The sequence below is a fragment of the Rhynchophorus ferrugineus genome, unplaced genomic scaffold (assembly GCF_030347505.1).
Source record: "Rhynchophorus ferrugineus isolate W39M unplaced genomic scaffold, kcgeb_rfMv2 rfM11, whole genome shotgun sequence".
Lineage (NCBI taxonomy): Eukaryota > Metazoa > Arthropoda > Insecta > Coleoptera > Curculionidae > Rhynchophorus > Rhynchophorus ferrugineus.
The window spans coordinates 17869373-17885436 of record NW_027472590.1 but is presented as its reverse complement, the minus strand read 5'-3'; the positions used below and the strand labels follow the sequence as shown (position 1 = coordinate 17885436).

At 31.5% G+C, this 16064-nt stretch overlaps 1 protein-coding gene across 2 annotated transcripts in view; it reads left to right on the top strand.

Moving 5' to 3' along the window:
- Ets98B (DNA-binding protein Ets98B) overlaps positions 1-16064 on the top strand; it is a 65920-nt gene that overhangs the window by 25753 nt on the left and 24103 nt on the right. For both annotated transcript variants that reach the window (XM_076417811.1, XM_076417810.1), the window contains exons 2-3: positions 5957-7073; positions 15470-15624. In XM_076417811.1, coding sequence (XP_076273926.1) covers positions 5957-7073; positions 15470-15624 — 1272 coding nt within the window. The remainder of the gene's footprint in view (positions 1-5956; positions 7074-15469; positions 15625-16064) is intronic.

Below are 16064 nucleotides of genomic sequence, written 5' to 3'. Positions count from 1 at the left end.
TGTGAAGAGGGTGCTCGGCTCCAAGTAATACGCGGCTCTGTCCTATACGATCGAAAAAAATGGCAAACTTAAAAGGTACGTTCTATTTTTAGGTTAGAATATCGCGATCGTTTGGCGGTTTTGATCGATTAGGTTTATTTTAAAACAACCACTTGTCAATAATTAGAACGTATGTTTCTATAATATATGCTGATCACCTCGAATGGTTTTCGTAGAAATATGTCTATATATATTAAATAAACTGATATTTTGTCAATTAATATATGACACCAACCAAAAGACAATGATTTATAAGAAATAAAACTGTCACACCAAGTAATATATTAAATAATTATTTTTAGGTTATGTTGTGTTATTCATAAATGACAATTTCATTTTAATATTTCGAATCTTATTACATAACAATAATCAGGTACTGAGAAACAAAACAGACTGTATGTTAGATCTATTTTTAGGTTAGAATAACAAAAACTTGCCTGATTGATTCATTAAATGAACTACTTGTTATTAAGGAGTGCTTTTTTTTCTTAATATTTTGATAACGTCGAAGTAATTAATAATTTATTTGGATTGTTTCTTAGAAGAATGTAGAATATATAGCTGAAATTTTAATGGTATCTCAAATCCTGATCTAATTTGTCAATTTACATAATACATTAGCAGGAATAAATTGACGACATATTCTTAAATATCTAAAACATGCCGACAATCCTTTTAAGATTTTGAATTAAAACGGTAACCAGTTTTTTAAATCATAGGTTATGTTGTTATTCTAAGTGAACTATTTTTATAGGTAATAGTTTTATTAATTTTGTTTCTTATTTAATTTGGCTTTAAATTTATTTTAATAGGTTTAAGTCTCTTAGAAGAGTGTAATATACCTATCTGATATATATTAATGGCATGCCAAATCTTGATCTAATTTGTCAATTTACATTATACATTAGGAGGAATTGATGACATATTTTTCAATATGTAAAACAGGCCTACAATCCTAGTGGCTATTTAAACCATAGGTTATATTGATGTTCAAGACAAGATTATTTATTATATTTATTTTAATTTGTTTAATTTTTAGCTTAAAACTATACAAGTTATTGAAGATAATCTAGTAAGTGTCTCTTATATCAACATTAATACATGACAGTTTATTAATAACAACATAATATATTAAGAGGACATTTATTTTAAAATACTGATTAAGAGAGTACTTGAAGTTTTTCTTAGAAGAATGTCGAACGTAAGAAATGTACTCAGAGTGTATTTAAATAAAAAAGCAAACTTGATTACATCACTAATTAACACGCGTGTTTAAGTACATACAGTTTAAGTACATTTTTCAGACAAATATAAAGCTGTAAAACAGGTTTAATTTTTAGGTTAGGTTGTTAATCTACTATCAATTTTATATAATTTTAACGGACATTAAAAGGATAAAAACAACTTGTTTCAATGTTGTTTTCTTACGAAAATATAAGGGGAATTAAAATTAATCAACCATTATTCCCTTTTTCTTTCGATCTCAATGAAGAAAATTAACAAATATAATAAGAACATATTAACACGTTGAATTTCAGTTTAAACTATACGGTAATTGAAATAGAAACTCGGAAAGTAATTATTTTATATTGGTTTATAAAAAAAATTGTATGGAACCATAATTAGGGTAATTAGCATCGAAAAACAACAGTGGTATAAAATGAATAACACATAAATACACTACTTTATCTCTGAATATGTATTAGATCTATATGCGTGTATTAACGAATGCTTTCTTCTACATCTTGTGCACTACTTACACACATATTATGAACATTTTCTAGTTCTCAAAGTTATTCTCGTTAAGTTAATTATTTTGTTTTTTTTAAAGGAATTAATATGTTTCTTCACAATCTAAAAACAGATGTTATTATAAATAAATAAAAATATATATTTAAATTAAAATATATATAGAATATATAGGGATCTAAATAAGTTATGTGTATGGTATTAGTGGAATTAATTTATTAGGGAATAATTAATGAGGATTAAATTAGTAAACATTGAATATATTTGAAACATTTTAAGATTCAAATTACTTTTCGTTATCTCTCTAAAAATAGAAAGATGTGGTGCTGTTAAAGAATTTTCACCGATCATTTCCATTTGGGCTCTAAGTAACAGTGCTCTATTCTCAACATAATTTATGAATGGCAGAACGTGTGTTTTTCTTCTAATTGTTGATACAAACTTTTAATATATGTGATGATTTGAGTATTCATTTTATCTTCTTCTACTTTTTGTTGGTTAACTACAGTACTCCTCCGAGTACTATAGTCAACCAAATCAAGATTAAAATCCTGTTTACAATGCTTATATTGCCTATCCTCCTGTATGAATCTGAAACTTGCAAACCGTTACGGTCTGACCATGATCGCTATGCTCAAGATGAGTTCTACATGTTTATTTCTGATGCTGTATTAGAAATTTGTTTAAAATTGAACAGTGGAAACTCCAAAGTCATATATTGCAATGGCTTGGACAAATTTGAAGATATCAGATACAAAAATATCTAGAAAGTGATCTGAAAAATAAGATACTTGCATCAACTGGAGCCAGAAGTGGTGAGATTTAATAAAGAATATTAGAAGTCAGCGGCAAAAACAGCCTATTGATTGAGAAATAGACACTCTCGGAATTATGCCAAACAATCCTTGCGAAAACTTGTTGAAAATAGTTTTTTGTTGGCTCATAATTCGACAAATATTTGAATTTATTCATGTTACGTTAAAATATATAAAACTAGATCTATATAAAATCAACATTAATATAAGATGACCTTCAACTTGTGATAATACTGATTAAGATTATGAGAATTGAGAGCATTTGAAATTTTTCTTAGAAGAATGTGGGACGTAAAATGAATCTACTATATGTATATAAATAAAGAGATAACACGATCTTGACTAAATCGCCAATTTACACGTTGTTTCAAATAATTTGACAGAAAATTATGCCGCAGTTATAACGCCGTGAATATTATTCTATATTACTAAGAAACATTCGTACTGAAACTAGTACCAAAAAAAATTATTTAATTTGCTGCAGTGTAATTTAGAAAATAAATTCTAAGAACATCCACAGATATATTGAAATATTTTAACAGAATATTTTGACAAAGATATAAAGCTGTCTTTGTATCTCTCTAATTTTCAATTAAAAAAAAACTTAATTCAATTTCAATCGGATTTAATACAATAAATTAGTGGACAATTTACATTATGTATATTGGCGAGTTAAACAACCTCGGTATATACCATTTAATCACCACTTGATGGTATGATAATAGTTTGCGAATGAAAAAAACTATGACGCGTATTTTCGGCATATGCTTTGTATAATCTGTGCTAAAAATTATTTATTTTACTTGGAAATACGCGAACATATTACATTCTAAAATTAAAATTCGCATACGACTCGAATTGTTTGGATAATCCAACATGTGCCTTGATAAAATCGACTCACACACAGAAACCTACCACCGGCATCTAATAATTTTTGAAGTGAGATCATAAATCTCATATCTGAATGATTTTGGGGGATAAAATTATTCGTGATATTGACAAATGCAAGCAGTTATTTTATCGCGATGTGTTATGACTCATCGGGTTTTTTTTGGTGTAATATGAATTAATTTTCATTTTAGTTACTTCCCTGATTCAAGACTAGGTCGAAATCCTGTTCAGTACTTTCAATAGTAAAATGTAACAGTAATTATTAAAACATTGATAATATAAACATATAATAATAAGGAATACCAGTGTTATTAATTTGGAATGTATATTAAGGGCCTATTCTAATTTAGAAGTTTGAAAAGATTGGATTTTTTATATCCTTAAAACATAAACCTTTAAAAATGTTCCCTTAAGGGGATTTTTCAAAATTTATATTATTTTCTGAGATACAACTGTTTTAGTACCGCAGCTTTGCGAAATCAAATTTTAAACGCATTTTTCTCCAAACTTCTTTGTACAAGACGGTTGACATGATGTCTCGAATTCTACAGATCCGATTTATTTGAAATTTGATGTTGATCTAAAGAAGATATTCAATAAGAAGGCAAGAATACATTATTCTATTTTCGTTAAATTAAAATATTAAAAATCCTAATTTTGTTATAAAATAATACATTTGAAATAACTTTGATAATGATAGAAGTATGTGTAGGGAATACTCGCACCAGATTTCAAATAAATCGATTCAGTCGATCTCTATATATCATTATCAACCTCCCGAAAAATGTATTTTCGAGAAAAATAAGTTTAAAGTTACGTTTCAAGATGATGCGTCGCTAAAATAGCTATATCTCCTAAAGTAACTCAAATTTCGAAAAATCCTTTAAAGCCATAACCTTGAGGGTTAAGCTTCAAACATATGAAAAAAAGGATTTTTTCAATTTTCTAGAGTAAAATACCCCTTAAATGAACAGAACTGTTATTAAAACCCTATTTTTGTACAAAAAACCTATTACCTTTAAAGTTTTAAATAAATAGATATGACTTATCAATTTAAAACTAGTTATTTAAAATTATCAGACCAATTTTTATTATGACTTTTTTCGAAAGAACTTTTGTTGCAGTTATTGCAATATGATTTTGCAAAATTTCTTCTTCGCACATACACTTTTTTAACGATCTTTCGTGAACTTTTTTCATGACCTTTTTTGCTTCTTCGCTTCTATATTTTTAATTGTATCAAAACCAAAGCTTTTAAATCATTTCAATAAACTAAATTCAAAACTACATTTATCCTTATTCACCATAAGTTTCCAATAATACCTTTTAATCTCACTTTTCACCACATTTGTGCAATAAGTAATATAAAAAGGAAAATGAAAATAACGATAATAGTGGCAAAAATGGTTTCCGTGTCACTACACTTATTTCAGCGATTCTTTACAGTAAAATCACTGCAGTTATTTTCCGTTAGCCCAGTAAAATACTCCAAAACGACTCAAAAAATTAATTTTCTACATAAGAAATATTTCACGCGTGAGCTAAATATATCAAATAAGCTGGATGTTCTTGTTCTTGATACAACTGTTTTTGGATAGTTGGTGATAAAATAAACTGGTTTCACAATATAAGTGAAAATTCGAATATTTCTCTACATAAAATGACTGAATTAATATCCATTTAGTGTTAAATTAGCGTCTGTAATCATGGAAGAATAAAGAGTGTTTTTTTAATTTTTATTGCTTTTGTTGTTTGATTTGAGAAAATCTGCGGTCCAAGTCCAGCTAGAAAACTTTTAGAAACTTATGGTGATGCTGCTTCGTCATATACCAATTGTCGGTTTCGGTGGTTTTGTCGGTCAATGACAAACAGCGGTCTAGAAGACCAAAAAGGTAGAAGATAAGGACTTACAAGCTATTGATGAAACAAGTGTTTCCATGAATTCATATCCGATGAGAAAGATCTAAAAGGCAGAAAAATAGCTACCATGCAAATTGATTGAAAATTACCTTGCGAACCTTTTACAAGTACCAGTTTCATTGCTTGGGAAGGAACAGTTTCCAGTAGCCTTTCCAATCAATGGTGTATTACTAATAACCAAAAGTGAATGATACTGTTACGGCAAATATCTCCCGACGCCAATTGAACAAATTGAACGACGTATTATAGCAAAAAAAGAGGTAACTATAGCGAGTGGCAGGAGATGTGAAGGGTGCACCGTTGTAGTTTGAATGGAAAGATACCCCCAGCGCACTTACCAAACATAGCGATACGGATACGAAAGATAGGAAAAAGTTTTAGAAAAATATGTAAAATAATTTAATTAACATATATTTTGTACCAATGTTTATCTTTTTTAAATGAAAATAATGATACATGGTACAGAATATGTTGAAGAGCCTAAAATTTAGTACAACAATAAAATAGTGGGATATATGTTGATGTATTGTTTTTTGTTTCAGATGCCCCAAACTGTACCATCGGCAGGATTTACCCCGCCGTGTGACTACAGCAACTTTGCAGAAAACTTCGATCTTTCTCTCCTACCAGGAGGTGATCAACCCCTATCGTCTCCTTCCGGTTTCTATCAGTTCAACACTGAGAAACCGACGACTGTGCAACAACCGAAAATTCTTACTACCTACTATCCCAGCTCGCCGGAAAGTCAATCGCTGACTTCTGACAACGACTTCGTCCCAGACTTCCAGCCCGACTTCCAGAAACTTCTCGGCGACAACAAGAAGTACTTATCGCCACAATCACCGATCCACCTGGAGGTGCCCCAGCCCAGCTCGCTCGGTCACCAATCGAACGCGGGCTCGCTATCGCCGTATTCACCTAGCTCCCAGGGATTGTTATCACCCAATGATCACTACTCCAGTTACAGAGATAACTCGTTCTATCCCAGTTCCCCCGAATACTCGTTATACACCCCCAGTCCGTCATCTGCCTACTCCAAATCTCCCTGTGAGGAATACCTCCAGAGTGGATACATAAAGAAAGAGGATAGTTTCTCGAACTCTACTTCCCCGCTACCTAACTTCACACCGTTCACTATCAAAGAAGAGAATTTCCTCACCAGTAACCTTAATTCGTCTCCCGTTTCACCTGCTACGTCAAATTACTCATCGGGATCATCACCAGAGCAAGTATCACAACGCAATGACCTGCTGAACATCTTCGATCCACATAAACCCATCAAACAAGAGAGTACTGTCGATTTCAGCGAGCTACTCGGCGAATTTCACGGTGCCGATACATTACGTAGTCTCTTGCAACCCAAACAGCAGGATAGTCTACTTCAAACGGTTCCGGACACACCCAAAGACCACCAGCTGTTACGTCAAGTACTGAAAGATACCACATTCCAAAAGAAGTACAATATCCATCCCATCGATTTTCCGTTCATTAATGGAGATGTCAAGATGGAGGAAGCCGGCAGCAATGATGGTAATGACTTGATGATGGGCTGTGACGAGCAAATATCGAGAGAAAGCATCGAACCCGTACTCAATATGGCTATTGAACAGATGAGAAAAGATGTTGGAGAAACGTGCTCAGCCTTAGGAATCTCTCCAGGTAATTTTTTAAACAAAATTCTTAAGGTCTGTTTTTTTGCCTGTTAGAATTATTTCTCCATTAAAAAAGAAACCAGAAAGGTATCCCATTTTTTACAGAATTTGAATTCTTGTTTCACATGAGATAAAAATTTACAAACGAATATTTTAAAGTTCACCGACCATCACTCTTTGTGCCTACTACTGCAATGAATTGAAATGACGTTCAGTTTATGATTTTATTTCTTATAAGATAGGCTTTGTAGGGCCAGGTATAGCTTAAGGGCTTTGTATAGCTGTATAGGGCAAAAGTCCGCTACCACTGACGAAATTTCCGCCAATTTACAATAATGGAAGGATTATATTCAATGAATATTGTCACTTCTTCTGCTCGTTCTTGTGGCGTGTATTGATCCATAATAACATTTGGACATCTACACAATACAATGGTTAAAGCGAAACTGAGCTAAACGTCACATAAACAAGATGGCGCGCAATCAAAATGGTAGCGGAACTTTTGCCCCAGGTTGGTTTCATATCAAAATGGTAGCGTGACTTTTGCCCTACCGTATACAACCTCAATTATAATTTTAAATCTATTACTACTTTTACCCTATAATTTTTGGATTTTTTAAATTTCTTTCTTCTTGCTTATCTAAAGTATTTTCCATAGCCACTAATTTTTTCCATCCTTCAGGAAATTTTCGGATACCATCTCGAGGGAACGATATATGTTTTTAGGCGATCTACGAGTCGACCCACTTTTAAGTACCTTCATACGAACTGAAACGCCACTCAGATAGGTCACGACTGGTAATCGGAAGTAGTACCTTCAAATCTTTGTCTTCGGTTTTTTTGCCTATCCAGACCGGTTTATCTTCGATGTCAAAATCACTACTTTTAAAGCATCGAAACTAGTGTTCACATATTGGAATTTACTCAAACAAATTCAGACATGTTTAACGCAGTGAAAACATGTTTTGTTCATATTTCAACGAGATGACACAAACTGAAAAGTGAAGATTTTCAATGAGGCTTCAATCAATTCAATCAAGTTGGTTACAAATGTACTATCCACTGTAAACCCTTTAAAAAAATAAATTTTTGGGCCTGATAGTTGTGACTTAAGTAATATTTAGTAATGTATAATAATGAGGAAATATTTATTGCTTCAATTAAGATTAATTAAACGAACTTAAGTTAAAGTTAGGTAGAGAAAGCATACATTTTAAACAGATTTATGTGGTTTGGTTTGTTTAAATATTCTGATTTCGCTAACTTCGACTGGACGGTCTTCATATTGTTACATTAGTTTCAAATCCCGCTGGGGCATGGGCGTAAATTAATATTTGTTATTATCTAAAAAACAAGTGTGCAAAATCCCACAAGGAAAATGACCTCAGTCACACCAGTAACCAGGCCGGGTAAGGCCGGATGTCTTCAGGGATGATCCCTAAGTTGGTCACTGACCAGTCGGTAAGCTTAATGCTAAGGACCGTAGTTCGGAGCCCAGTTTAAGCAGTGGGCTCCGTCCAGATAAACCTTAGTAAAAAACTCCCCAAAATATAACAAATAAGTCTCCTGATATCCTACGCAGTTGTATTGGTGCATATTCATTCAGTTAACCTTCTCTCATATTTTATGTCAAAGTCTAGGATATCGCTTTCAGTTCTGCTTATCGTGTAGATCAGTTAGAAGGTGTCAATCGGTTTAGAGAACAAATACTATTAATTTGAATTGTTGAACGACAAGACAAAGAAACATTGAGTGTAAAAACAAGTAGAAATTATCCCGACGTCTATTTCTAATATTTAAATATCTCACTCTACTAACACCATTCCATACAGATCGAAACCCTTCAGATCACAGTGTAGTCTGTAGTCAGTACAGTACTAGCTGTATAATGTAACATATTGGTTACGATACGGTTAAATGTTACGATAGGCATTGATAATTAGTGGAAGAACTTTGTTTTGGCAGCGTTCGATTATGGATTGAGATGGAAATATTTTCTGACCAACCACTTTTGTTTAACATGATGTTTTCCAATTTACCGTGATTTTAACTAATACATATTTAAAATTAAATAACCTACCTAATATGTATACACCAATTAAGTCTTAATTCGTATCTGCTCCGTGTATAGTCCTATTACCAATCTTACTTTTAAATAACAACCTTGAGGTTTTAAAATAAGCAGAATTTTCCCAAGCCCATAGCAAGCGTTCTAGTATGTATCTAACTTAACCAGTTGCTATTTACCGTTCCGTCGTTGTTGTAATGTTAAAATTCTCTTTTAAATGTTACGATAGTCACGTAAAAGAGTTTTATATGTTAATGAGGAATAAGTTCGTACGCAACGTGGTGTCATCAGACTGAAAAGTTGGAAAGTTTAATACGATCGATTCTAATTGTTCGAGAAAAATTAGAGATGGAGAAAAAATTATGTTAGCTCATGTTGCGTTGTCATGTGTCGTTGTTTTTATATATACGAGATGACGAATGATAATTTTTTTAATTAATATTTATCTGGCCGTTAACGATCTTGATCTATCATAAATAGCTGACCTTCAAAGGTCGTAAATAGTGAGGATGAAAAAATTGTATAGTATTTTTGATGTTATCCCATATTTATTTTAAGAATAACAGTCAATATCTCGTCTTATTTTAAGTATGTAATGTATTGTTACTCAATAAACATCTTGTGTATTTATATTATGTGATATATTTCAGTGTGTTGTAGTGTTTTTTTGATACATTCGTTTCCTTTTGTTTTTCTTTCAAATGTGTTTTAGTAGTTTTTACTATTGTTATCCTATACGCCTTCAATGATTTAACACATTTTAATTTATCAGTTCTGAACGTACGTGGAATACCTAATTAGCTTTGGTATTGGCTTCTTTTTTAGTATTCAAGAGTCTATTTTTATGCAGAAAAAATATGTTATTTTTGCTTCTTTTTTTAGTTTAACTGTTATATTACATTAATAGATTCGTATTTTTTCTAAACTTATTTCTATATATATAATTTTATTTTCAACTATCATCTCTAGGGACAATCCTTGATTTGCACTTCCACAATTACCTGAACTGTTTTGAATATGTATGGAGTGTATTATGTGCCTCGATATTGACCTCTTCTTTTAAAACTTAACAAGCTTTTTTGACTCATATATTTGAGAACATGATCATTTATTTTGCCTTAACTTTATTTTCCATTACATTAATTAATTGTGTTAACTATTTACTATTTCTTTTGTGATATATTGAGCTTAAATAAGTTTTCGTCGCTTTGTATTTCTACAATACTCAAGAATAGTTATTCACATCCAGGTAGTAAAATAGCATTACCAGAACCAGAACCGAAACTATCAATAATGGGAGAGAATTAAGTAATTTCCAGTTTTCGCATGTCGTGATGGACTAGACCATTTCTTATAAACGCCTGTTACAATCGCTTATTTATTGACGTTAGAAAGTTGAATTGATGGCGTGTCCAGCATCAAAATGCCCATGATGGACAATTCTTTCAGTATCACCTTCCTAGGGCGTAATATTAGCTCTACAACTACTTGTGAAGCTTATCCGGGTTGGCTTCCAATGACCTTTTTCTTTTAATGTACTGGGATTGAATTTTTCATCACCTATACCGATTCGTTTAAAAAGTGGCCAGATTTCATTTATTTTAGCAGATATTCATGAACGGAAACTCAGTTCATTATATTTTCCATTATTATTTCATATTAACGGCTTCAGATAAAGGGTATATTCAGATACTTTTGACGAAGCTTAATCATAAATGGCATGACGTTCATTGAATTAATTCTAGAAGATATTAGATTGGTAGATTTATATTTGTTTCCAATAATATGGTAACATAGTTAATAACAAATAAATTTCACTAGATATTTTATCATGATTCTGAATAAGTTCTCACTGGTTTTCAACACATAACATTACAAGGAAGTTAGAAATAATATATTACCCCTTCCTAATGGTCTAGCTGAGTAATACATTATACTGACGAATATATTTTTAAAATGGTTGATTTTTTAATTGTTTTTACACACATCACATCACTTTAACAACTTTTAATTGAGTCATTGTCATTCCGAGTCCTAATTCAACGTTATTATTATTTTCTTAACTACTTTTACATATGTATTTTGTTTATTTTATATTATTATCATCCCGTAGGCTTCTCTTTACAAATTCATGTTATTAGTACCAAAACGTGTAAAGTATACCAAATAAGCTCTGATATTGACTCCTTTTAGTTTAGTTCAGTATTCAAGGTCTTGCTTTTTTATGTTTATATATAGTGATTATTTTTTCATTTAAAACCAGTCGAATCATTTTTGTTAGCAAATTATTAATCCAGTTTTTTTTCAATATCATCTGTTAACTATGGTATAAATACAAGTCTCAGGAATGTCGAGCTATGAAGGATAACCAGAAATAGCAAGCTATTTTTGGAATTTGGGAGAAGGGTGGATATAACGAATCCTATCAACATGTTTTATTGATTGATTGGTATTTGATCGGGTCGTCTATACCTATATTTGACACACATTGTCATAAACTATCATTATGTTCATTGTTTATAGATAAGTGAAAATATAAAAAAAAACACTATGGAGATAGGCGTGGTATTTAGTCAAGGACACATACTCAAGATAAATTCACAGTTGATATAATTTAAATTATTTGCTATAATCGTATAACGTCAATACAAATTGATACTGGGTACATTGTAATTATGGTTATTTAAGTTTCATCGAAGGTTATATTCTGCTTTACACGTCGACAGTAAACATGTTATTACGATATGAAGTAGTGGTTGATTCAAGTAAAAGCAGTTTTGATATTTACCAGATGATTATTAATATAAAAAGATACGGGACGTTTTCCAATTTGCAATAAGATTTTGTGCTTATTTGTTTAATTATAATATTTATTCTTGTTGATCATTCTTTTACCAAAATGGGTTATATATTGCAATTCATTAGAACATAAAAATTCAAGACTATATTAACAATACAACTGATAATATGATTCAAACTTTAAAGGAGCACTAATATATGGATCACAATATATCAATTGCTTATACATATTCTGATAATTTTTTTCATTTTAAAAATACATTTGTTGCAAAAAAATTGGTACAATATATACGAATATATTGTTCAAAATGATTTCTCTAATTTTCTACAACTTAATCGTGGCCATACTGTGTCAATTGTGGTAATCAGAAGACTCTATGTCTGGTAATTATGTTGGATACGATAGTATCTGGCATTCGAGCTGCAAATTTCATCGTTTAAAATTATTGCAACTTGTTGTCGCGCCAGAAGATGACTTTGCGTCTGTTATTCGCTATAGATTGTCTTTTTTGAAGTAAATCATCATTCAATTTATTCAAATGGCTTTGACAGAGACCTGCAGTCACATGCACATCAAGTTTTAATGGAATTTAACAGTTCTTTACACTGATACCTCGCATTTTTATCAATAGATATCACCGATCAAAATATATACATATACCTAATATAAAATAGTTAATGGTCTAATTGAATATCCAAATATGGATTGTCAATTAATCTTATCTTGATATTTTCGGAATGTATTATCTTGCCACTAATATGTATCTGTTATTTTATAGCAGACTACTCCAGATCATCTATTAGATGCATGATCAAATGTTTCAAATTTTAATTAAAAAAAGTGAAGAGCTATATTTGTATCTTATAGCAGCTATCGAAAAAGTTGAAAATTTTCATCAAGTGCTTGTTGTGATTATTAATTTGTTGTTGATTATAAGTTGACTAGTTTAACAAAAAGGTCGGTATTAGTTTCTTGAATTAGGTATTCTTCGAAATTGTTCTGTGACATAATTTTAAGCTCTTGTACATTCGTCGACTATCCCACACATTTCTACATTATATTATTTTCGCTTGTTTGAACGCAAGTCTTCATATTATAACAGTTGTAATATTATTCAAAGTACTAAGAAAAGTATACAGTTTTCTAGGATAGTGTCCTTATTATAGTAATACTAGTAGAACCAACAGAGATTGTCTTGTCCGAACATTGGCCATTAAAATCGGTTCAACCGTTTAATTACATCCACAAAGAGAAGAATTATATATATAAAGGTAAAGATTTCTATTAGTAAAGACCACAATTACAATTAAATCGTTTATTCAAGAAAAACTGAAAAAAATACACATATATTCAGATATGAGTGGAAAAATTATAAACTAAACATTATTTATCAAATATATTTTTTTATTGCAATAATATAGATTAACTGATATAAAACCATGATTCAAATACCATATACTGCTACCTTGTTTTATCTTATCTTAATAAATTTGCGAAAAAAAAACAAAGACATTATGAACGTAGTATTAAAACAAAATTGTTATTACAGTCTCATCTTATTACTATGAAACAATATGACATATTCGTTATCTCCATGTTATAATTAACTTTTCAGATAAAATTCTAATGGTAGATCAAACTTGATTATCCAGGACACTTTTTACAATTGATGTTGATTTCCTCGAAAAGCATGTGATCCTTCAAGGTAATTCTATATAACGGTGTCATGAATTTTTGTTTTGAATTGTTTATCCGAATTGATAGCAACAAAGGGCAATTGTTAATAGGATGGTGCCTGGATAAGTCTGGTGAAAAAATCCTCACCAGCTCCTAGCCATACGTTTTCAACAAGGAGGGATCAAATTTGGAATGGAATATACTAAGCTTTGTGTATATTATATGAAATTTTTAATAAATCGTAAATGTAGCTCATTTGAGATTTGAGCAATCTTTAAGTTAAGTTCTCTCTCATTCAACGGGTTTTGGAATAGACTTGTAGCTTCAGAAAATCTTGTAAGAAAATTTCCAGCGTCTTGGTAGACTATTCATGTCATTGTGGCGTCCAATATGTGGCACACATTCCAAACTACTGGAATTCTATGCTGGCCACCTCCATATTGGGTCAAAAGGAAACGGTTATTATCATCCTGTAGTACTCACATACATTGTCACTTGGTGAATCTCATGCTGATTGATGTCGTTTCATATACGGCAATTGTGTTTGTTACCTTTATTCATCCAAAAGCACTCTTCGTCGCTCAATATTATTTTTCAATCAATATTGGGGTCGTAACGAACACCTTGTTGTGTAGAAACTGGTGAATAATAGTATTAGGTGCTGGCATGTATTCCGATAATTTTCTCACTTTTAATATGCATTTATTGAGATTTTTTTTTCATCTCTCTGGTATCATGGTCATTCCGTGTCGAAAGAACGATGTTTGTATAGCAGATTCACTTTCTCACTTCCTCAGCGTATGAAAAACAGTTGTTGAACTGAAATGAAATATTATAAATAATGAAAAAATGTTGGCCAAACTATGCTGCACTGATTTCAGCAAGTACTGGTGAGTGCGCTGGATATGGCGGAACTTTCCACTCGAGCTGCAACAGTATATCATTCATAATTCTAGTAATGTATGGGTTAACGTCTTCATGCAAGAGGATGACTTCGTGTCTGTTAGTTTCATTAGGTCTTAGCAGCTCATAATAAACTATATCTTGCCGCTTTGGTGGCCATGGTGGCTCTCTTGAACTAACGCATAGCTAATGTTATGGTAAATTCACCAGAAAGCGATGTCAAACCGGTGAGAAAAAGCACCTTGTGTTAATTTTGTAAGAAACAGCTTCTGTTTCATAAACTTCTAATCTACCTGAGAGTTCTTTCAGAGTTTGAACTTGGTTTTAGTCCAATAAATGCCAGGTAATTCAATCAACGAACTTTTTTCACCTTACAAACCATACTTTGTCATTAACAGTAAAATTACTACTTTTAATAGTTGAAACTAAAATCCATCATTGGAATATAATATATGAGAAGCATCACCATAAGTGCTTAATGGCATTCAGTGCAAAACTGCTTAATGGCATTCAGTAACGAAGACTTTTGATCATCTTTGTACACTAAATAACTAAATGGAAAACTGTTAATTTATATAAAGAAACGTCAAATTTAACAATTAGGTTAAATTGTTGACCCTTCCTAATTGAAAAATCTTATATTTATAGTTTAAATAAATTTTTCATCTCAAAAAACTTTCATTGCCATATCAAATTACACATCAGTATAGAATTTCTGCTGCATCATGAAACCTTATCGCGTGAGCTTTATAAATTTGTTTTTAAATGATTTCTTGTACCCACGTGATGTGATGTAACTCACCTATCATCTTGAAAATATTTTAATTGGAAATATAAACATTGCAGTAATCATAATCCATTTTGTTGTTGTCGTTCCTTATCTGCACCTAAATAGCTTCATTTATTTCTAATTAGGATTAAATCTAAACAATGATGACGTCTGCTTTATTTTCAGACCCGACTGTTTGGAGTCAAGGAGATGTACTTTCCTGGATCAGATGGACGTGTAGACAATTTAACTGCCCCGAGCCAACGGCAGAAAATTGGGAGATATCCGGCTCAGACTTGCTGATGTTGTCTGAAAAAGATTTCACAACCAGAGCACCACAGGTAATTTATTTGCAATTTTCTTTCTAAATATTATACAACTTTATTGAATATTTGTATTTTTGATATATTCAAATTGGCCAATAACACGCAAAATACTTATTGGTTATGCAAATTTATTGGATCGTCTTTTTTTATATATCTCCTATAGAAGCAAGCGCCTTCGAGAGGCAGTTTGGGTTCCAGCGAGAGAGAATACTGGCCGGAACTACGTCAAGTGAGAACGTCACGGTTGTTCGGTGGTGTTTTTTGAGGTTTTGGTTATCGATTCGTTCGCTCACTCCGTGCCCTGGTTGCTCACAACTGACAACTTCAGCTATAATTTTTTGCTAATTAATGAAACACTTTACACTACTTAATTTATTTGCACTAATTATAATTTTAGTGAACCAAGGCGATCGTTCATATGAGTCTTTCTACCTAGACCTTCTCGATACTGTTGT